At 47.2% G+C, this 22,853-nt stretch overlaps 3 protein-coding genes across 11 annotated transcripts in view; 2 read left to right on the top strand and 1 right to left on the bottom strand.

The window, feature by feature from the left end:
- The window catches only part of FLVCR2 (FLVCR heme transporter 2), a 32,452-nt gene extending 13,728 nt beyond the window's left edge, over positions 1–18,724 (top strand). The window contains exons 4-10 of one of the 2 annotated variants that reach the window (XM_050975860.1): positions 3,894–3,961; positions 4,676–4,779; positions 11,408–11,518; positions 11,915–12,020; positions 12,487–12,598; positions 13,572–13,627; positions 15,194–18,724. In XM_050975860.1, the coding sequence (XP_050831817.1) occupies positions 3,894–3,961; positions 4,676–4,779; positions 11,408–11,518; positions 11,915–12,020; positions 12,487–12,598; positions 13,572–13,627; positions 15,194–15,235 (599 nt within the window). In that variant the 3' untranslated portion in view covers positions 15,236–18,724. The remainder of the gene's footprint in view (positions 1–3,893; positions 3,962–4,675; positions 4,780–11,407; positions 11,519–11,914; positions 12,021–12,486; positions 12,599–13,571; positions 13,628–15,193) is intronic. The other variant, XM_018907401.3, reaches the window with a different exon arrangement.
- Positions 18,725–19,220: 496 nt separating this feature from the next.
- On the bottom strand, positions 19,221–21,750 carry ERG28 (ergosterol biosynthesis 28 homolog). Its single transcript, XM_009101877.3, has 4 exons — positions 21,540–21,750; positions 21,254–21,344; positions 19,898–20,016; positions 19,221–19,751 (listed from the first exon to the last, which is right to left on the bottom strand). Exons 1-4 carry the CDS (start codon positions 21,670–21,672, stop codon positions 19,672–19,674), a joined length of 423 nt encoding a protein of 140 aa, XP_009100125.1. The 5' UTR covers positions 21,673–21,750; the 3' UTR covers positions 19,221–19,671.
- A 170-nt stretch (positions 21,751–21,920) lies between these two features.
- TTLL5 (tubulin tyrosine ligase like 5) overlaps positions 21,921–22,853 on the top strand; it is a 122,537-nt gene continuing 121,604 nt past the window's right edge. For 6 of the 8 annotated variants that reach the window (XR_003946192.2, XM_030240104.2, XM_030240106.2 and 3 more), the window contains exons 1-2: positions 21,921–22,064; positions 22,578–22,707. Coding sequence is in view for 6 of the 8 variants with exons in the window: in XM_030240104.2 (XP_030095964.1) it covers positions 22,628–22,707 (80 nt within the window). In the remaining 2 variants the exon portion in view is untranslated. The other 2 variants (XM_018907397.3, XM_050975858.1) reach the window with 2 other exon arrangements.

Below are 22,853 nucleotides of genomic sequence, written 5' to 3' on the forward strand. Positions count from 1 at the left end.
TGGTTTGCATTGCAGCTGCTGAGTTTGGCTTTTTTTTTCCCATAGTACATAATGCCCTCTCAGAAAGTGAAGACAGAAAAATCTGGCACACAGGCAGACTGTGTCTAAAGTTGGATTGTATCATCTGCTCAGGAAAAAGAAAGGGGAAAGCATTTGCTCTAATAGGTATAAACAAGTCCTAGAAGAGAGAGGAGGGCTCTCAGTACAAAGAGCATGTTTAGAATCTGACCTTCCTGGGATAATTCTTTTCTGGCAATCACAAAAAGTGTGGAAAATCTGTTCAGTGGCTCATAATTCATTTTTTCTTGCTGCTGGTCTGTGCATTATTTCTGTTTCTCTCTGTGTCAGCCTCATGCCAATCTCCAGCTTGACTTGAGATGGTGACTGTTACTCAGAGAGGGAACTATGCTGTGAAACTTTTTTTTTTTAGCTTGTCTGGGTTTGAAATGGTGACAGTTTTTCCTACTCAAGTCAAAAGTTACGTTGGCCGAGATTTAAGACATCTGCAGCCACACGGGTGCAACTGAGTCATCCTGCCTAACACAAAGATACCTCCAGCCTGTCAGCTTTTGTGTTAGCATAGCATGTATCAGGGGAGAGAGGGGCTAACCTGCTGCTTGTTCATCTCTCCTGGCTGTAGAAAGAAGGAGGATCCTTCCACAATGACAGGTCAGAACACATCTGCAGACCTCTAAGGTCTTGGTATCACCAGCAGCCAATGATTCCTTTCTTTTAGCAAGACGTGCAGTGCTGGAAACAGTGGTGTCACTGCTGCTGTGTCAGGTGCTAGTGAGCTGTTTTTCAGGAAAGCCCTCAGAGAACCTTTCCACAAGGCTGCTGACATTGCTTCCATAAAACTGAGGCATAACATGGAACGGGCAATAAGGAATTCCAAGTCTATGGGGTTGGACATGGCATTGGAGAGCATGTTCTAGTGGGAGGCAGTAGGCAGGAAAAGAGTGGGAAATTCTGGGAAAGGGTAATAGAATGGGAGTCGTGAGACAGTCCTAAAGAATCAGCATTTGGAATGGTGATGGGGCAGTGAGGAGGGGGCAGGGCAGTGAGAACTGCATAAGGAATTATTGTTGGGGAGGATTACAAGGGTGAACAAGAGGGAGTCTGGCAAGTAGGTAATAGGCTGCCTACCTGTGGGAGACCTGGGTTCTAGTCTGAGGCTTAATAAGGGCTCTGTTTGGAGCTGTAGGCAATAAACTTCCCTGTTCTGGCCTCTGTAAAATAGAGGAGACACTGGGGTATCAAAAACATTATTCTACATTACAAGCAAACCATGATAACTAGCTAAAGAACTGGATCTTCAGGTGTCCTGCTCCCAGCTACTAGTTCTGGTTTCCCTCATCTGGGTGGGCAAATGGTCACTTTCCCGTTGGAAACAACCATTGCCTGTTTTATGGTCATTCAAACAACTGTAATTCTCAGAGAAGCTTCACTGAGCAACTGTGACATATGAAGTGCCTACAACTTTTGTCAGCCCTCATATATGCAGATTTGACACATTGTCTTGATTCTTAGAATGTTTTACCTGACTCTGGTGCCAAGTGTTTCTGCCAGCTCTTACTTTCTGCCCAGCTTGGGAGTAGAGGCTCTTCCCTGTCTTGGAAATCACAAGGATCACAGAGCTGCTGTAAAGCTGGTTTACTGACAGTGTTAGTTACCAGAGCAGCATTTGACTGTCTTGGCAAGGCTGCTGTCCTCTTGACTGGGTGAGAAACAGAGGTGCACAAATGAGTGGTTAATGTTTATGCCCAGCTTTGAAGTGAAGAAACAGAAGGACTGTGCTGATCTGCCATACTTCCGTGTCCTTGCACTGCAGCTTGTGGTGTCACCTAGTGGGCGGGGTGCTCCAGAGGTGGAGATAGGATGAAGCTGATTTAGGGTGCGTTAGCTGTTTTGGCATGGCCAAGTGTTGCAAAGAGAGAGCTTTTAAGGCTGGAGGGTGCCTCCTTGTTGTGACATCTCCAGTTGTTCTCCCCCGTCCTTGGCTGCTGGCCCTGCTCGGGTTTCCAGTCTTCCTGAGTAACTCTTGGTAAGGATTGTGTCAATTCTCCTGCCTAATGAGCATGTCACTCAACTTACTAGCCTCTCCTGTAACCTTCTGACAGATGATTCTGAAATGGAAAACATTGTCACAGGCAATATTTGGGATCACTTGGATGAGAGTCTTCAACTGTTGTCTGTGCCATACAGCTGTGGAGTGAGCTTTGCTGAATCATATAATAGTTTAGAATCATTAGAAGGGCTCTTGAAGATCATCTAGTTCTAACCCCCATGCCATGTGCAAAGACACCTTCTCCTAGACCTGGTCACTCAGAGTCCAGTCCAGCCTGGCCTTAAACACTTCCATCTGTGCCTTTGGACAGCCTGTTCCAGTGCCTCACCACCCTCACAGTAAATTGTAACGTTGTCAGAGATGGTGTGTGAAGGCAGTGTGATGCACTCTCCAGCTGCCAATCTTGTGGCTCCTCATAGTGCTGTCTACTGCAACAGGTATCCAGTGCCCAGTGGAAGACTGGGCTAGGTGGAGGATTGCGGAGTACTTAAGGGGAGACAGGGGACTTCAGGGTCAGGAGAGCTCAAAGCTTTGTTCCCTCTGTCAATGCTATGCATACTAGACTGCACTTCTGTATCCTGTGTTGTTAGTTTCTACTTTTAGCTGAGGCTTAGAGAGGGAAAAGTAGGAAAGGGGAACTTGACATGTATCTGTTTTGTCAGGATTTCAGGCATCTCTGCCAGACTTTTAAAAAACCATAGCTCCTTTTGGAGCCTATAGATGTGTGAGTTGCAGTGGTAAAATCTGTCTCCTTCCCTCTGCTCATCAGAATCACTGAAGCCTTGAAGAGAAACCAACTGCAAATGTAAATGACTTTCTGAGAAGAAAGTTGTACTGACTGTTACAGACTTCATCAACCTGGGGAAGGTTTCTCAGTATCACCCAAGGTGAGAGTGTAGCCGTTGCTGTACTGCTGGTCCGGTGCACATGTGTATGTTGTTGCCTGCTGAACAAAACTGGTGGGTTTTCTGCTCTTTGGGAAAGGCCTTTAACCAATGAGAATTGCATGTGAGATGCTACAGAGTGTCTGAGTAGGGCTTGACCAGTATCCCCTCAACAGTTTCAGTCTCACCTTGGGTGATACTGAGAAACCTTCACCAGGTGGTTGATCCTTGTAACAGTTAATGTAAGTTCTCTTTCAGAATCACAATTACTTTCACAGGTTTTTTTCAGGCCTCAGTGATAACTTTTAAAATGCAAGACTTTTCCCCGTGCAGACACATAACCCAGGTGCCTGAGGGTAGTGCTGTCTGTGCTTCACCAATCAGCTCTGCTCCTACTTGTCTTCTGGCATTTCTCGCCTTGGAGAGAATGTTATTTACTGGCTGCCAGCAGGGAGAATGCAGACAGGCTCTTCTCTGGGAGGAAAACACACAGGTCAATGACACTGTTGTTAATTGAATGTCGGGTCCTTGTTCAAGCTATGATGCTGAGGCAGATGCTTTTCTAGTTTTCTGACTTGGCTGGGAGCAGAGGAGAAAATTGCAGTGCTAAAAGATCAATCTGTCTGCTCACAGGGTTGAGACTCTGAAGGAGTTGCAAGACCTTTAAGTACCAGAAATGTGCACAGCCCTTCCTCTAGCTGCTTAGGTAGGAACCATCCTTAAACTGCAGGGTTCTTCTTTCTGCATGCTGAGGCCTGGATGTTGGTCTGCATTTCTTTCAGTATCCTATGTCTAGCCAGTCTGGCTCACTCTCCTGAGACACTGCAGCCTTGTTCTGAATTGATGGTCCCAAAGATTTCTCTCTCTGCATTTCTACCATCTCACAACCCAGCAGGAAAGTAGCAGGCTCTGAATGTGCTGCATTTTTATCCCCTCCTCAGGTCTGAATGTAGGTTGTTTCTACGCCTTGTCCACTCTGCTGAACCGCATGGTGATCCATCACTACCCAGTAAGTGCATCCAACCCTCATGGCCCTCTCTGATGCTTGCTGTTGTCCAACACAAGTTGGGTCTAGCGCAAGTTGGCTGTTCCTTTTTGCCTTTACACCACCCCATGTAAAAACTGGTGAGCTCTAGAAAAGATGGCTCCTCTCCTCCTTAATTGAAAGCATTTACTTGTGGGAAAATTTTCCAGAAAATCTTTCCTCTCCTTGTTTCTAACCGTGATTTCTGCTGGGGCATCTGTCCCAGGAGGCTGCCCATGCTCGCATTCTGGTGGCAAAAGGGTGGGGTGCCTCTGTACCTGAGCTATTGTACAGCTCACTGCTGGTGCTGCATGCCACAGAGTTCCTTTCTGTTCTGCCTTATAGTGAGTCCCAGTATTTCCTAGTCAATCTGGCCCAAATCCTAACAGCAAGCTTCATAGAGTTTATGCTGACTCCTTTGAGAGTATCTGCTCACACTGGCCAGTGCACACATTTTTCTCAGGGCTGGCTCAAACATAATTGCCAGACCACTTCTTTTCATGGACCAGAAAGCACTGGCTCATAGTGGGCCCAAAAGTGTTCCTGAAAAGGCTAGTTCTGGTTAGCGTGTTACCAGCAGAAAGCAGGTGTGAAGACTAACTTTGGTGTCTCTTCCTCTCTGGGTTTTCTGCACTTTGCTTTTGGTTGGATATGAGATAGCTCCTGCACTTGTGTGAGTGTGTATGTGTCTCACCACAGGGGGAGGAGGTGAATGCTGGCAGGATTGGACTCACCATTATACTGTCGGGCATGGTTGGGGCTCTGATCTCCGGCATCTGGTTGGACAAAACCAAAACCTACAAGTAAGTCCCTTGTTTGCCCCTGTGCCCTGGTGACTGTGCTCTTCCTCCATACTGTGCAAGGAGGAGCCCTGTGCAGTTGCAAGTTGGCACTCTAGAGACTGAATAATTAGGAGGATTTGTAGCAAAAAAAATAGGGTTCTTCAAAACCCAGTTATTGTCCGGTGAAGTTTGGAGCTGTGCATTAGCCAGCACTGGGCCCATACAAAATCTCGTGTTGGTGGTCCCTAGGGAGGCTTACAGAGAAGATGAGATGGCCCAATAACTGCTTTGTCAGGGATGAGACAGTTCTTGGCACAAGCAGAATCAAGAGTGTACCAGACCATTTGTCAGCCCTTACAAACCAGCCTCTGTGAATTTTTGTCCAGTTAATGAAAGGCACATTGAATCCAGTGCCAGAGGCATTGTGTTGGTGGCGTGTTGCTGGATTTAGGGCAGGCATAAGGGTTATTGGGGTTACGGGTGGATGACTGTGTTTGTTGCCTGGTGAGTTGGGAAGGCAGATCTGGCCAGCATGCCTTGCCATCTGCAAAGGAACAGTTAAGAGTCTTTGCTTGTCCTACAGTTCCTGGTCCTCAGAAATGTGGCTCTCACAGAACCACTTCTGTAGGATATCCCAGGTGTTACAAAGAGACTCTTGTGTCTTTTACTGGGGTCCACCCGCTTTTTGGTTTCTCTGCTGGCTTTGAGAACTGTGCTACAACCTGCTGTCTGAGCAGGCTGGGTGAGAGGGGGCTTTACTGGTGATGTGCTGATAATGACTTGAAAGCAATTTCAGAGTTTCATTCCTTGCAGCAGCTTTTCATCTGGAGGAGTCCTACTGCCATTATCCTACCTCATATCTTGGGCCAGAAATGCACATTCTCATTGTAGATGGCTTAGAATTATCTGGCCAGCTGTGAGCTTGCAAGTTCTGAAGTGGCCTCTGGCCCTAGCTCCCTGTCAAGTACAGGGATCAGAAATAGAAACCTGTCTTCTCTAATAAGAAAGAATGGTAGGTGAGGACTTCTGGGATTGGCAGGTGGTTTGCTGCTGTGTCTAGATGGTTGTATGGCACTGAATAGTACTCTTATGGGAGTCCTGGGAAATAGAAATACAGCTGTCAGAACTGCATTGTCATGCAATGTCACTTGTGTCTCTTTCCAGCCTACAACTAGTGGTAAGGTAGCCTCAGCTGGCACTGCTAGACTGGATGATCTTCCTGGTTGTACATAAGTGAGGTTAAGTTGCATCATGAAGGCTTGAAGAGCTTTGTGACTCACCATGCAGAGCTGGGACTTGAAATTTGGGAGAATAGGAGAGAAAAATCCACAAATCCTGTATTTGTTCTGTGTCCGCTCCTTCCTTGGAGGGATCACATAGGTAGGCAGAGCTGGCTACCAGTGCAGAAGAAGAGGATTATGTCATCCATGGAGTTTGTTCTACAGACCCCCAGGGACTACTGGGAGATACTTAATGCTAAAACTAAGAAAAAATCCCTGCTAAGAATTTGTTCCCCATTACAGCCTACAAAATGGATTTCTGTGAAACTAGCACTTTTTTTTTTCCCTGAGTGCTACATAGTCTTTATTTAGCCCCATTTAAAAGTCTATTTAAAAAAACTGTCAAGATGCCAGATGTTCTAGGTGGGTACCCTCCCCCTTCCCTCTGTTGCTGAGATGGTGTCAAGAATAAAATGGTAAGCACATGAAAATCAGGAAGGAAAGATATTAAGTCCTTTTTTTAGTCAGCTTGGAGAGAGAGAGGGAAGCAAATGAATGGGATCCAGCTGTGATTGAGGGGAGCAGGGGAAGGTTAATAACAGAAGGAATTGCAGAGCTCTACATGCGTGTTTGATCTTTACTGTACCATCAGCAGTTCTTTGAAAGGGTGAGGCTGTGCTAAGTCAGGCTTTCCCCATCTGTCATGCTCGGGCACCAAATGGCCTTGCACTCTTGCTTTTATTTGGCAGGCAAGTCCCTGCAGCAGTCCCTGCTCTGTTCTTGTTTTTGGAATAGCGGGTGCAAATTTGGTCCATTAAAATAAATACATGGGTTATGTAGTGATGAATGAGCAGTGCAAGATTTGGGGTTGTCTTTGCTGGTATGGCTTGTTGAGAGCAGCCCATCTCTTTGAATCATAGAATCAAGAGAAGACCCTTATAGTTTTGACATCAAGTCCCTCGCTCAGAGGACGGATGAGGTTGTGACACCTGGAGACTGATGGGTGCATTGGTGTTGGTAGGGTAGTCTGGCTCAGAATGAGGTGTTCGGGAACTGAATCATTCAGCACTTCTCTTTGGTTATGCTTTTCTTTAAAGTGCAGTGTTCACATGGCCTCAGGTCAAGCTGGTTGCAGTCAGCACTCTCTGCTTTCATTGCTGCATCTCTATAAGGCAAGATGTCAGAAATATCCATCTCTCTCTCCATTGACCAGGCAGAAGACCCCAAGTGGTGTTTTAGGTCTGTACAGATGCAGAAAAAAAAAAGTACAAAAATTTGGGGGAGGGAGAAAAGATGGTGGAGGATGGAGCACTTGGCTCTCTTCCAAGTGAGAAGGTGAGTGTTCTCTCAGCCTAGCCTGACCTGCAATTTGGACCTTCTTATCATAACCTGTTTTACACAAGGTTAGTCCTTGTGTAGTGGATATGTCTTCACCCTGTCCTGCCATATGTCTTATGTAAATAATTTACCAAGACTGTCCTTTCTTCTGACCTTCATACAGGAAGAAAGTGGCATAAAACTAAATGCCAAAGGATAAGGGTGTGGTGAAAACCAAAGCAGTCTTCTCCAATTCATCCCTTTCTCCAGCATCTGGCACCTGTGTGTCTTTAGCAATGAGATCTTCTGGGAGCATAGGATCAAGAGCTTTGTTTGGGCTTTTGTCTGGAATGTGCTGTCCTCATGGTGAAGCCTATGGAGGCCATCTGTCATCCCTGTCAGTACAGCAGAGCATGCTGGGGCTGCACACAACATCCCTGTGAGCAGCTAAAACTGTTGAATATGCCTGTGCTCCTCATCCCACCTCCTGCTCCCAACTTGTTTGTTTGTTGCCTCAGATGTTGCTTGACTTTAGTGTTTTTGCAGCTGCAGTCCCCTCATGTCTCTTTTGCTTTCCTCATCCAAGTGACCTTGTGAGACAAGGCTGGGCTGGGCCATACCCTTTCCTTACTCTGAGGCTTCTTCTGGAGCTGACTGAACAGCAGGAGATGTGTTCTTCATTTCAACCCTGTTCCCTGCCGATGCTGGCCCTGTCTGGCTTTTTTCCTCAAGGTCTCTTTTTTCTCACAGTCCATTGTGTGGGCTCTTTAATCTGCCTCTTCAGAAGGTTTGGGAATGTGACTGGGAAGGCAGATGAGTATCAGGGCTAGTTAGGTTCATCTAAGTGACAAGTGTGTCAGGTCCTTCACAGATCTCCCTCTGGCTCTGCCACAGAGATTTGGCACTGGTGCCTTTGTAGCAATGCTTCCTTTCCACACCCCAGAGCACAGGGTTGGGTTAAGCTCAGTTTTTCTAAGGTAATGTGGCAGGATGCCCAACTTCCAGCCTGTACTCACTGCACTAGTCAGACTGTTAAGTAGACTGTCTCTGTTCCTTGTTGCAGACAATAAAAATTGTCAGTCCCTGCTAAAAACACCAGAATGCAGTGCTGATGTGCTCTGTGAATCTGCTTCTCCTCCTTTGTGCTTTTCTCATTCCTATGAGATTTATGGCTATGATAAGAGGCTTATTAATCTAAAACTTGGCATTTTTCCATGCCCCAGTGCCCCTAGGGCCACAGAGCATTCTTGTTCTCTAGTGAACAGGGTGTCAAAGGCCACTTCCTGAGAACACTCTGCATCTGTGTTGTTCCCCAGGGGATTTTGTTTCCCTATGCGCCAGTGTCTACCAGTATCTCAGTTAAACCCTCTTCAAAGTTTTGTGTCTTTCTTGGACTGCTGAGCTCTAAATATCCTTTTCTTGTCATCAGTGGTATGCTTGGGGGAGCAGGGTTTTCTGAAGTCCAAGTCTTTCAGGTTTAGAAGTCTGCTTGTGTGCTTAAGGCTGTTTCCTGCAGCAAGATTTGCATTCACTGCTCTCTGTTCAGATCCTGTGAGGGTCTCTGGTGAGCAGGTAGCAGTTCATGGCTTCAGGGCTCTTCCTGGTCTGTTTCCCACAACACTCAAGACTGTGGTCTTGTTCTTTTACAAAGGTCTGTTGATTAATTTTGTCCTTCTGCAGCCTAAGGATTCAGGGAGGTCAGTGAGGAAAACTTGATGACAAGATACTGGCAAGGTTCAGTTTTCTCCATTTTCTCCTGTACACAGTTCTGCAGTTTCAGTGAAGATCACCTTCAAGAGTTTGCCTGCAGCTATGAGTCTGCCTGCTCCAGCTCTCTATGGGGCACAGTCTGTTCTGGGAACTGAATTCCTCTCTTGCAGCTTGACTAATGACATAGGATCAATGTGAAACAAAGTCTTGACCACCTCTGCTCACTCTCATTCTTCACCTTTGCCTGGAGATGAAGGGCAAAGTGCAACACTTAGCAACTGTCATGACACTGAAGAAGATCCAAATCCCTTGGAATATTTGAACCATAAGCCTAGAAAACTGTGAGATTTTGTGTGACTATCCTAACACCTCTGCACTGGGGCCAAACTGGCTGTGGTGAAAAAAAAAAAAAAATCAAACTCTCCATGGGCTGCGTCCCTGCTGGCAGTGACTAAACTTCCAACCAAGGGCTGTAGCCACCTCTTGGAGCCTGTACATTATTTTAGCACTAACTGCTATGTAGTTTGGAGGCTCCTGTTTATGGAAAGACCACCCAGTTCAAACTTGGTTCATGTAGCCCAAGTACAGAACTGTAATTCTAGCTTTGAGCTCCTTTCCTAATCATCTCTTTTCTTCATGGCTGCTTGTCAAGGCATGGGAGGCATAAGAACTCATGGGACATACCTGAGGAACCTGTATTGAGCACAAAAAGTCTTTTACTTGCATCTCTTTCACTCTCTGAAAGAGTCTCTGAACAGACAAGGGGCAGTCCCAGTCAGTCTTTCAGCTCTTCTTCTGCAGCCTCCAGGCACTGTGCCAACCATGTAGCAGCTCTCTGCAATGGATTATAACAGAAGTAAGCATCCCTTTATGCTGCCTTCACAGCTGAATTTTTCTTTTAGTGAAGACTTTGGAAAGAACATACTCTAGAAATGATACAACATTGGAGGTTAAGGGGTTTAACTACTTCTTTGATGCACAACATGCTTGCCACAGCATGTTGTTTAGCCTTTCAATATATTAAATGAGTCTGCTGAACCCTGTAAGTATGGATCAATAGCTGAAGCCTGGAATTAGCTTCTCAGGCCTGTGTTTGGGTAAGAATTGACATATGGGCATGAGCCCAGTGACAGTAGTCATTGCAGCAGTGAGGGAGGACAGAACCTTAGCTGGAAGAGGCTGGCTTTATCTGTAGTAATTCAGTGTACTGGAAACATTTTCTTACACATTGTAATACTTTGTGCCTACTTGGGCTAGTTTTTTGACAGTGATCACTTACATTAAAAAGGAAAAGTGAAAATAGTTTGAGATTTAGTTTCTTCAGTGGAATTCTGGGAACTGATATCAAACACATTGTTTAATGGATTAAGACTTACATTTGGGAGAAAGTACACAAGTAGCTTGTAGTAATACGTGTAACTTCTTCCTAAAAGACAATGATCAAAAGGTTTTATCAACTCTGGTAACTGTTCTGCTTTCAAAATACTGGTGGAATTTCAGCCAGGTAAAGTATTTACCTTTCTCTCCTTTTCCTCCTCAAAACTATGTACTGGGAAGACCTACTGCTGCATTTTGTACTAGAAAGAGCCTTGGGGGTTATTTTAATGTTGGGAGGGTTTTCTTGGTGTGTAGTCAAGGATGACAATTGCTAAATGTGGTGGTAAAAGCTGGCCTGGGCTGCTGCCTGTGTCTCACAGTACTGAGCTCACTGATGATCCTTGCACAGCCTGGCTGCAGGTTTGGCTGTTCCTAGGATGTGACTGGCATACTTCCTGAGCACGGGGTGTCTTTGTCTCCTCCGCACCCAGACAAGAGCTTGTGGCTCAGCTGCTGTTGGCTGTGGAACTAGCACCTGCTAAATGCTCACATGGCTTGAGGGTGAGGCTGTGAGGCCAACCTGGCTTGCATGTCACCTCTCCAAATACAGCAGGTAGTTTAAATAACAGAAAGGAGCAGCAATGAAAGTTGTTCCAGACAGCACTGAAAAATATAGGTCCATAAAACTCTAGCAGTGTTGACACCTCTTTCCTTTGCTTTCCTGCTTGAGAGTGCTTGATCTCCTTGGCTCCTGCTTATAAGTATATTCAACTCACTATAGTACAGAGGATGCCCAAGAAAGGTTAATGATCTCTTTAACTGGCTCTTGTTCTCTCCCTCAGGTGCCATGTACCATATATGACTAGGTACCTGTCAACCTGTGGTAGAATCTTTCTTCTTCTGCTGTGCTGCTCTGTGTGCAGGCCTTTCCATGTTGTCAGTTCAGTTCCTCTGTCTGGGTATGAGTGCCAAAAGACTGTGCAGCTTTTAAATCCTTTTTTACCCATGTGCTACAAGCTATACTAAGATCTGTAGGCAAAAAGGAGGACTGGATTAAATAAAACCCTGTTTGCTTTTTCTTGCAGGCAAACAACATTAGTTGTCTATATCATGTCTCTGGTGGGAATGATAGTCTATACCTTCACTCTGAGCCTGGGCCACCTCTGGGTGGTCTTTGTGACTGCTGGATTGCTGGGGTAAGTTCAGGTGCAGGCTGCTTTCCTCAGCATGTGATGGGAGGGGATAAGCAGGGAGGAAGAACTCCTGCTGTGGGAGGGACTGGGAAGAGCCGTAGCATCTGAATGGCTCCTATCTGCCCTTCCCATCTCTCACTTGTATGTGCTTCATTAGAATCAGGGATATTATTGTGACCCTGCTCAGCTTAATTGTTCCAGGTAAGTGGAAGCTTTTGGAAGGCAAGCGGTGCCCACAGCCCCATAGATGATCAGTGGACAAGAGTGAAAAGCATGTGGGCTGGCATGGCTGTTTGACTATGCTGGGGGTGATGGTGCTTAGAGTTATGGTCTATACTGTACCTCTTCAGTCTTCCTTTGGCACTTGCTGAGTCTTCCTTTCTGTGTACTGTATTACAGGTTTTTCATGACAGGATACCTTCCCCTGGGCTTTGAGTTTGCTGCAGAGTTGACATACCCAGAATCAGAAGGAACATCATCAGGGCTCCTTAATGTCTCAGCACAGGTAGGTGTGCTGTTTCCCCTTTGCTTGCCTCTTTTTAGGCAAAGAGATTAAATTGTAGTTCCAAGCCTTGAGTCCTATTTCTTGTCCGTTATTGGTGTAATGTACTGCAGATCTAAGCACCCTGGGGACCTGGCTTTTTGAATGATGTTCCTCAAGGCATTTCTGTAGTGGCACTCATTCAGTTTAAGAAAATACTTCAGGGTGCCAGTCATCCTTGCCTTTTCTAACAAAGCTCTTAACAGTCCTGGTTTGTCTCCAATGAGAGATGAGATTCCACCCATCAGGGTCATCTGTCATTCCATTAGCTGCAAGGAGGTGCCTCTGCATGTGTTTATAATCAAGCTTTAGCTGGACTAGGCCAACTGTTTGACTGGCCTGTATGCTCTGATACTTTGGTAAGGATTGGAAAGATTTTGGCTGCTTTATAATAGCAGTACAGCTTGACATTATCTTTGTTTGTTTGTAGATTACTGGTATTGCCTTGACCATTAGCCAAGGGCAAATCATGGATCGCTTTGGGACAAAGGCAGGAAACCTCTTGCTTTGCTCTGCCCTGTTCCTGGGGACCATTATGACAGGTAATTAAAATTTTCAGTGTTCTTCTGCTCTGACTTTGCCTTGGGCTTGGCACATTAATTTAAGGCTTTTGTTTGCAGTTGAGTCAAGGGGTTAAATTAGAAATGCAGTTAGCAAAGATCATATGCTGTGATTAGAGCTTAACAAGGAAACTAATTGATACCAGGTGGGGATAACTGAAACAAGGTTGGGAAGGACAGGTGATATATGAAGTATTGTAAGAGTGCAGGAGCCATGAAGACCATTGGGTTCTAAGAATGAGAGGAGGTTTGGACTGTGACCAGCAAGTCAAGGAGTTCTGCCAACTAGACACAGATTAAGAGTTTACCATGGGGAAGACGTCTTAGATCCTCCCCAGAAGCCCACCGACCCAATTAAAGGGGACAGTTGTGCAGCTGTAATGGATATTCAGCTAATTATAATACCAGGCAAGAGCTAATATTTATGTAATAAGCATCCTAGAAACTGTCCTGGAAACCATTTGAGTATGTAAAACATTTTTGGATAAATAGAGAGCAGGAACTTGTGACTTTTTTGCATATGCCTTTGGAAATGATTCTGTACATGTCCAGCACCGCAATAATGTCCCCTCTTTTCAACTTAATTCGTTGAGGAGTTGTCTGTACATGCTTCACAGTGCCTGGAGGAAAGGGCAGAACCCACACAGCAGTCCCATGGCAATGCTGGTCCTCTTTAAGCATCTTGTCTGCTTACAAAGAAGAGTCAAGGCTTTTTTTCCCTGGCTCTGACTGGGATCTCAAAGTTGCACCTTCTACATGCTGCAATAAAGAATCTCTATCCTGCCTGTTTCAGAATTGTTGTCAGCCTTGTCCAGGAGAATGGTTTCTCTTGCTCATTGTAATGTGTTTGTCTCTTCTGGGACTTCTGCTGCTCCTTTGAGTCCTGGGGAAATTGACTTGGGACCTGCTTGGTGACTTGATTGCCTTCACATCTCTCTTCCTTCCTCTGTTCCAGCATTCATTAAGGCTGATCTCCGAAGACAACAGGCCAATTTGGAAAATAAGCAGACAGTGAGTAAACCCCCCTTCAATTCCTGCTGTGCCCCTGCTATTAGCTCAGGACAGCACCCAACCTTTCTCTTTTCTAGGAAAAGGGGTGGCTTGTGAAAGCTCTTTGTTGGCATTTTCAAACTGGATGTAATCCCAGCTCTGCCAGCTGCTGTTTTTTCAGTGTTAATGTCATGCAGAATGTGTAGGCTCTGGGGTTCTGCAGGGTTTCACACATCTTCATACCAGCTAGGGCCAGACGTAGGGCAGTGCTGTGCTTGCTTCTCTCCCTTGACAATGTGTTGAGGCCTTCAGTGTTTGGCTCTTTTGTAGAGCTGAGTAACTATTATTCTAGGCCCCCAGGCTGGCAGTTTATCTTACTCCTTGCCCTCAACTGCCAAGTGGGGTTCAGTGTATGTGACTGGAGGAGGAAGCTAAGGTGCCAAAGCCTAAGTGAGGGCTAGAGCAACCTGGCTGCTCACACTTTGCATAGTGCTGCTGACAAGGCTGCTAGTTCATACTTGCACACCAGAGCTCGGGGTGTGATGTCGCTGTGGCATACTGGGCAATAAATGCAGTTGTTTGCATGTGGGTGAACTAATTGCAGTGGATACTGTCAGAAGCTCTCCCTGCAGGGAAAGGGAGGGGACTGATTGCTTGAAGCTATTTTCTGTATTACTCTGGGCTCCTCTTCTAGGATATTAGCAGAGATACCCACTCAATGTTCAGGCGACCCTCAGCAACCATGGCTAGCAAACTGTGAAAATCTCACTTCTCTGCTGTCTTGAGTCAGCTCTATTCAGAAGGCAGTGCTGCCCTTCTCCAATGCCGGTGGCACTGTGAGCGGAATTCATAACACAGATGTGGAAGGCCCAGGAAAGGGCCCGAGGTCCTTTGGCAGTGAAGCTGATGCCTTCTAGTAGTATATCCTTTCCCTTTCAGACATGTCTCTCATCAGATGAATTGTACATTTTTTTGCCGAGGCCCTTTTTGGTATAAATCCTTTTCAGTCTAAGTACTATTGTAAGAGCTTGCTGCTGCATGGGGAAGAGCATTGCAACCAGAGCAATGGTGATGCAACGTCATTTTTATAATCCTAAAAGTCTCCAGAACTGACAGTAGTAAGAACCAGAGGGATGTCTGTGAGATAACAGGTCTCAGTCAGTCAAAAATTTCACTGGCAGCTCCTTCCCCCTGAGGAGACATGCTTGGAAGAAGTCATGTTGCACACCCCACCAACACCCCCAAATGTGTCCTTCACATGGCTGAGCTCACCTGAGTATTCTCAAACTTAACAACCAACTGCAGGTGCTCAACTGACTGATGGTAGGCTGAATCTGGTATTCTGCATTAAGATGGAAGCCTTGGCCAGGGGATCAGCCAGCTGGGCTTGGGCACTGTGTGCTGCCTTTGTGGAGAGCTCTGACAAAGTCAGGTACTGGGGCTTTTCTGTGTGGCACAGCTGCCTTACACATGCTTGGATGATTTTACTGGTTTCTTCCATTGTCTGTTTCTCTTTCTTATTTTGCTCCACTTTAATTTCTTTTCCTACTTGCCTCCATATTTTCTGACTTGTGACTGTCATTACAGAGACTCCAAGGCAGCAATCAGATCATGGATTATGGGCTGTAGCTTGTAAATCTAACCCCATCAATTGCCACTCCTGCTCACTAACTTAAACACAGCAAGGTAGGAGAATTGCACTAATCTACTTCTCTGAATGCTCCCAGGGTGGCACAGACATGAAGCCAACGGCATTTCTGGGGTGACTGCAATGGCTGTAGAGTATCAAGAATCCTTCTGGTCTTCTTAGGTACTCAACTGAGAGGAAAGACAAGGCAGCCTCCAAGAACAGAATGGAGATCCCCACAGACTCACGTCAGACAGAGATGTAGGGATTCAGCTAGGTGCAGCAAAGCAAAGCCTGGTCCTGGAGCAGATTAGGATCTGAACTGTCAGTCATTTGTTAGGGAGATGAGGTGCAGACGTTTGGAGCCACTTCTCTGTCATTATTTTTACAGCCCAGATTCTTGGCTGGAGGTGATACCAGGAACTCTTTAAATAATTCGTTTTGATCACAGCCAGGGTGCATGGCTAACTTCAAGAAGGATTTCCCCTTATTTCTACCTCTGGCACTACTTCATGTACCCCCCTACCCTTCCTGCTTGTTGAATTTCCCTCTTTGCACTTCCTGGCTTTTGCTTTCAGACATGTCTTTGAAGCTTTCCTTATCTCACTCCTCTGCTTTGGGATATTGCTGCTGACTTTTGTAAAACCTTTTCACCTACAGATTGTGTAAGAGCCTACTCAAAATGAGACTGTTTCATATCTCTTCTTTCCATGCTGCCTGGATTTCTCTTGAACTGCACTGGGGATGTGAACCTCCTTCCTGTGCTCCTCTGATTTCTGCCTCAGATGTCAGTCTTGCCTTACAGTGAGTAAACTCAGAGCCCAGGCTGCAGGAGACTCCACATTAACCCTTACAAGTTTGTGCGCTGCCTTCTGAATTGGTGACAGCTGGGCGGTCTCACTGTAAGCAGAATTAGAACTTGACACGTATGCTTTCCAAAATCCACTAGGGGAAGAAAAAGTCTCAAGTTTAATTCCAACAGACCCCAGAAAGGCTCAGAAGCTGAGCTTGTCAAACTCCACCCAGGAAAGCTGAACTGGAATTACAACAGTTTGCCTATACCATGAAGCTGAGGATGGGGTGGTAATTGGGCAGCAGTCTCTATTTTCCTTGCTTTTCCTCTGGGAAAATCTCCCTCCATCCTCAGGTTCCAAGAAATTAGGCTAGTTCTTCTACAAGATTTATGGAGAAAAAAACCTTTTGCATGTTTGCCTCTTATTTCTTACATCTCTTTAAGATATGAGTAGTGAACTTTGAAGAAGGCACTGCTCTGTGGAATTATCTCAGCCGTAAATCCAAGCTGGGGAAGGGGAAGAAGCAGGACAGAGGGTGCAAGCACTTCAATGGGCAGTGAGGGTGGGGATGAAAAGGCTTGGAAGAAGAGCAAATAAGCAATGTGTCTGGGAATTGAAGAGGCCTCAAATGTGCTGGAGTAAGAACATAGGGGAGCTAGTTGTGCTGAGCCTCCTGTGGATGTAAAGAAAGCAAGTTCTCTCTGGTGTTTGCACAGACACTGTGCTGCCTCATGGCATGGAGTTCCCAGCACTTTCCCTTGCCCAGGGAACTGGCCGTGCAACTTCATGCTTTGAAGCTGAGCTTGTGAAGTGTTGTTGGTGAGCTGGCTGTGGGTCTGATACCCCCAGTGGTATCAGCTCCACAGTGAATTAGTAGTGGTCTGAGGACTACAGCTAGCAGCTTAAACAGCTGGACGTTGCACTGCCCCAGTGTCCCTTGCCTGTGCAGCCCAAGTGGCAAGAGAAGCAAGAGAGGACCAGCAGCACTCTCTGAGGATGGTGATTCTTCTTTAGGGATTTCTGCAGTAGTAGGGAGCTATGAACTACCCAGGCTCTGGCCAGTTGATGTCTCTGAAGCCTGGGTCTGGCCAGCCAGGATCCTAACCATACTGTTTTTCTCTGACTTGCAGAAAGTGTTGCCTGAAGCCTACACTAATCCCATAGTCCTTGAGGAATCACGGCTGTGAAATGAAGGGGTGGCAAAGCTGGGAATTACAGCTCCCCTCATTCCCATCTTTTCTACCTGCACCATCCTCCTGTCACATGCATGCCATGGGAGGGGAGCAGCCTCAGGACAGGAGCCTTGTGAACTGCCTATGGAGAGTGTGAAAGAGCAAAACAAGAGGGGGGTTGCTTTCGTCTGTTTTAGCCTTGCATCATGCTGTTTTGGAGTTTGGGAGGAAAAGTTGGGAAGATCTGCTGTGTCCCCCCAGTCCCACCGTGTATGCTTGGAAAAAGCATATGTGCTGAGAGAAAAGCCACAGTACCAGGCTGACACTGAGCATGATGGTGGAACCTTGCATGTGGCTATGAGGTGAAAGGCAGAAGCTGGACCACACTTAACTCTGTGAACAGCCCTGGAAGAGCTGGATCTAGAGAAAAGGGGTTGCTCTGCCGTGGTTTCCATGGTGCTCTGTGTTGCACAGGTAGTAGTAGAGGCCTCAGTACATTACCAGCAAGTGCAAAGCAGTGCACCAGCTGCTACCTGCTCTTCTTTTATTATTTGGCTTTCCCAGATGAAGCACTTTAATCTGGATAAACTTCTACTCAGAGTTCACTGGGGGTGCCCTGATGTTCCTACATATTAGGAGTGATTAAGAGATACCAATGTGCTGCCTTCTAGCTCGAGGTGAGGACTAGTTCTGCACCTAAATCTAGCTCATCACTACATTAGCAACAAAAGGGAGTCAAAACACTGTTTCCCTGGGCTGAGGACTGTGTCTTCATCCTTGATAATAAGGTGCCTTTTGCATATTTCAACATTACATACAAACTTTCATGAAGTGTTATATTGAGAAAACCAGCCAAGGCTCTGTTGCTCTTCACAGCCACAGAGAGGGGTATGATGGGAATCCAGCTTTGCTCCAGTGTGGAAGCTTCCCACTTCATAAAAGAGAACAGGAGAAGGTGCCTACTTACCAGCATTTGTGTCTTATAGACACTGCCCATCTGAATGCTGTTTATCTTCTAAACAAAACTGTAGATCCTTTTATCACTTCTCCATCCTTTCCAGCATTCCACCCCTGCTGGAGACATCAAGTGTCCTAATATGCCTTAAATCATGCGGTTACTTACGTATTATTTGAGGCAGGGGACAAAAGCTGTACTGAGGTGGAATGGTTAAAAATATTCCTCTCTGACAAACTATTTTTAACAAAACTTTTTTTTTTATGAAATTTTAACATTTTTGATACACTACATGTTGATACAGCCTGAGTTCAGTAAATGCTTAGACATCACTCTCAGGCACATGGTGTGATTCTTAGGGGTCCTGTGCAGGCCCAGGAGTTGGGCCTTGATCCTGATAAATTCCTTCCAATTCAGCATATTCTATAATTGAAGTCCTATCTTTACTAGTTTGGGATTGAGGATGGGGATTTAGAATGATTTTCAATAGAAATTTTAATGTAAAATATAAATATTTTAAGTGTACAATGAAACCTGACATACTCATATTAAATGATTGGAAACAGTTTACATGTGGCTCATAAAATGTTCTGCAGAAGGGAAGAATCATCTTTCTGCCCAGTGCTACTGTTGTATTCTTTTCCTTCCCTTGTTTCCTCTTTCCTCTGCATGTGAATTGTCTTCCCAGCTAGGAGTTCCTGCTGGTTTTTTTTCTGCATTCGGTGTGCTGCCCACTGTTTTGGGCATTATTTTCTCTAGGTCTAAGGAACCTGTTCCTGTTTTCTCCATCTTCTGTAGTTATAACTTACTACACAGGAAGCTGCGTCCTCGCTCACAGATTCATAGTTTGAGTTTGCTGTCACCAGCACGCTGCAGAAAGAGAGCATCAACAACCCTCTTCATGTGTGTTATGTGAGCAGTCAGACCTGGAACTCTGTGACAAGGTGTCAGGGAAAGGTAGGTTGCTGTAAAGAGAGATGATGTATTCTGCAACATACAGTGGAAGGTGCTGTTGGCTCTGTTCTTCTAGCCACTGCTGTGTAGCAGAAAGACAAACATAGCCCACTGCAGGTTTTTGGCATTTATTAGAAATGGCCCCTGGGGAACACACACATGCAAGCTACACAGCAGTGCCAGGGGTAGCACCCATTCTTCTTTTTCTGGTCTAAAGTGTTCAGCACATCCTGGATAGTTCTGCACCTTGTCCCCACAGGTACCCTGGGAGAGAAGTCCTTAGTGCTTTGGGCAAGCTGGAGGCTTTGCCTGCTACCCAGGGAGTCAGTCACCAACTGCCTCCCCTAAGTTTGACACAAACTCCTCTGGGACTTGGTCTTTGACATAATCAGTTGAAATGTTGCCTGGACAAGACACAAACAACTTGGTAATGACAGTGATTGACAGAGTCCAACATTGACCCACCAGTGGGACTGGTGTCCTGGAGAAGTTCAGCTGAGCTTTCGTGGAAGTCTGGCAGTGAAGGTAGAAGATGACACTGACCCACTAAAAAGCCTTCAACTTCAGTTTTTCTTCTTGTTTTGTGATAGTGCTTCTACCTCCAGGTACTGCAGTCCAATCAACATCCCCATAATAGAGAAACCTGTGATAGAATAGAGTATGAGTTGTGTAGAAAACACTGGACAAGAAATGAGGCATTCCCTCCTGCCATCCCCTCTGCTCTTAGCTGCACAGGGAGTTTTTCTGGGCTGTCACAGCTCTAAGGAAAGTATGCAGAGCTCTACTTACTTGCTACCATGAGGGGTGCCATAACTCCAATTGTCAAGGCTGCAGTGTGGTATACGAAGACCTCAGAGAGGAAGTGAGCGAGGGCCAAAAAGAAGGTAAAGAGTGTGATGTGATAGAGGCTGTTGAAGAGCAGAAAAAAGCAGGTTATCATATCATACTATGGGCATGAATATAGCTGAGTGGAAAAAAAGGCAAACCTGCATGCTTCCCCATCTGCTCTCACCGGCAGCTCAGAGGGGACTTTGTCCCTTGCCTAGTGAGGTGCAAAATCTCCCTGGGCCACAGCTGAGAGGAGAATGGGGCAGCATGTTCAATGGTGCATTGAAAGTCACAGGCATTATTCTGGCCTGAAGGAAGGTGAAGAGGGGAGAGCATGTGTAGGGCACCAGTGAAATGAGAAGTATGTGCACACACAAAAGAAGGTGAGAACTTGATGAGCAGAGAATTAGGGTGATAGGACTTGGATGACTTCAGGCTGCATCAACCACTGTCTTCCCACCTGTGCTCTGCTACCCTCTATGGGCCATGGCTGTTGAAAAGAAAGCAGGTTCAAGAGATGCAAGATAAAATTCCTCAAAGAAACAACTGATTCTTGATAACTGGCATTGTGACCACCCCCTAAAAACATATCATTTAGTCCCTGAACCTCCCTCCCTCAGATAAGCCTAAGCAATCCAAGCACATACTGCCAGGTGAACAGTGACTTCTGCTGCAGGGCTCAGGGAAGCACTGACAAAAGCATTTTAGCAACCTCCACTAAAGGCTTTGTCTAGTACCTCAAGTCAGCTTGTTTGGAAACCCCTCTCAGAAACACTTCTGTTTAGCACAGGTGTCTCCCAATTGGCATCAGGCTGCCCCTCAGGCCTTGTTGTCAGCCCCAGGTAAGAGTGTAGGAAGGAAAGCAACCGGTTCAGACCACTGCAATGGGGCACCTAAAACTGTCCCAGTCTTTAGCTGAGCTGTCATAGTAAAAGAAGTACTGAGCATCAGTCACACCACAGCATTTGCAATTGCTTAATTAACAGAGCAGCGATGCCATTCAGAAACTGCTTTCTAAGCTGGAGCTCAGAAATTGGTGACAGTAAGAGAAGAAATAGGTTCTCAGATCTGCCCATTTCTGACTGAGCTAAGAAGAGAACTCAAACGCGCAGCCTGTCCCTAAAGACGAAGAAGAGGGTAGCACCTACCGCACAAATCCCACACTGCTATTTGAGCTTCTACAAGGGAATGCTGTCAACACTACAGAAAGTTCAGGAACAGCTTTTGATTCCCCCCCGCCTCCTCTGTGCCGCCCCCTAAGCTCAGGCTGTGTCTAGCAAGCAAACCAAAGGATTTCTCGGGCGCTGCTTTACATACGTCCTGTTCCGGATGTCGATCGCGCAGAGGCAGCGGATCACCGATGACAACAGGGTCCAGACGCCGAAGGTCCGAGCCTGGAGCCCATTCACTGCGTAAAGAAGGAGGGAGCACATGGAGACAACGGACGGCCCTGCCTGCCACCCCCAGTGCCGCTGTGGAGGCGCACGCAGGGGCAGCAGGCAGCTCCCGGGCCCCAGAGGTGGGATCCCGAGGACAGTCCAAGGCCCCCAGCTGGAAGGCGACCTCCCCCTCCAGATGCCAGGGTGGCCGGCGCAGCGCTTACCGAGGCCGGGGCTGGCGGTGTACAGCTTCTCAGAGAGGAAGCCGTGATCGCGGAAGCTCTGCAGTGTATTCCCAGCGGCGATGACCGACACCATCACCAGCCAGCTGCGCAGCACATTCAGGAACCGGCTCATCCTCCCGGCCGCCTCGAAGCGCGCCCGCCTGACCCAGGCCGAATCCCCGCCCGTTACCGGCGGTGCTCCCGCCCGCGCCACCGCCCAGCGCTCCGATTGGCCGCTGGGCGCCGCTCCATGCGCGCGCCACGGTACGTAAGACCGCATCCCGCCAATCGGATCCTTGCCCGCGCGGGAGGCGTGCCCGTCTCGTCCCCGCCCACCTCGCGGGAGTAGGTGGGAGCGCCGGCAGGGGGCGGAGTCGAGTGCGCCTGCGCAGTGAGGCGGCGGGGGTGGCTGCGCGCCGGGGCGGGGCCGCCGCCCGTCGGTTGTTGTAGAAACGGGGAAGCGGCGGGAGGGGCCGGGGCTGCCTTGTGCGCCCGGCCTGGCGCGGCCCAGCCGTGCGGGGGCAGGTACGGCTAGCACGGGGACCCGCTGCCTTGGGCGCTCTCCGCCGCTCTTGCTTCCTCTGGGGCCGCCGGAGGTCACTGTGCTAGGCCGGGCCGCAGCCGTCCCTCCGGCCTGAGGGCCGCTCCTGCGCCGGTGGAGGCGTTACGGTGTCCGGCTGTCCCCGGGCGGCGGGGCGGTCTTGGCGGGCGTTTCCCGTTGGGCTGGGCCGGTCTGGCGTGGGTCTGCGGCCCGAGGCGAGGCAGGGCGGGGCAGGGACGCGCGTTACCGGTAAGTGCCCGAGTGGTTCTCACGGGCAGGTGCGGAATTATCTGCTGGAAGGTGATGCTGTTTCTGCACCCTCGGAGGTGCAGAAAGCAGCACCACCTGGCTCGGAGGTGGTGTTTAACAGATCGCAGATGTTTAACAGACTTGTTGATAATATTCTGAGAAATACGTACTGGCAGGAGGTGGTAGTTACCTGATAGCTCTTGCTGTCCTGCTCAGCTGTTCATTGCTGCTTTTAATCCTTATTGCAGGTAACTGCTCTTGCATCTAGGACTGGGCTGTATGAAAACTCCCAAAGGAAATGCCAGTTGGGATGGCTAAAGATCTGGAGGAAAGTGGCTCATCTTCAGAGGAGGAAGAAGATCCTATAGATGCACTGGAGTAAGTAGGAAAAAACCTCTGAACTGTTTCTATGTCCCTGTGCTGTCTGGTGGATCTTTAGTAGTTTGAAAAGAAAGATGCATTCCTTACCTTCCTACCTATGAAGTGGAAGATGATTTGTTTGGGCTTTAAGCCTATGGGCAGGC

The sequence above is a fragment of the Serinus canaria genome, chromosome 5 (assembly GCF_022539315.1).
Source record: "Serinus canaria isolate serCan28SL12 chromosome 5, serCan2020, whole genome shotgun sequence".
NCBI lineage: Eukaryota > Metazoa > Chordata > Aves > Passeriformes > Fringillidae > Serinus > Serinus canaria.

Coding starts and splice junctions, on each gene's coding strand:
- ERG28 (XM_009101877.3), bottom strand. CDS start 21,672: ATGAGCCGGTTCCTGAATGTGCTGCGCAGCTGGCTGGTGATGGTGTCG. Junction 20,017..21,253: donor ATCGACATCCGGAACAGGAC/GTATGTAAAGCA, acceptor GCTCTTCAACAG/CCTCTATCACATCACACTCT. Junction 19,752..19,897: donor GGCACCCCTCATGGTAGCAA/GTAAGTAGAGCT, acceptor ATTCTATCACAG/GTTTCTCTATTATGGGGATG.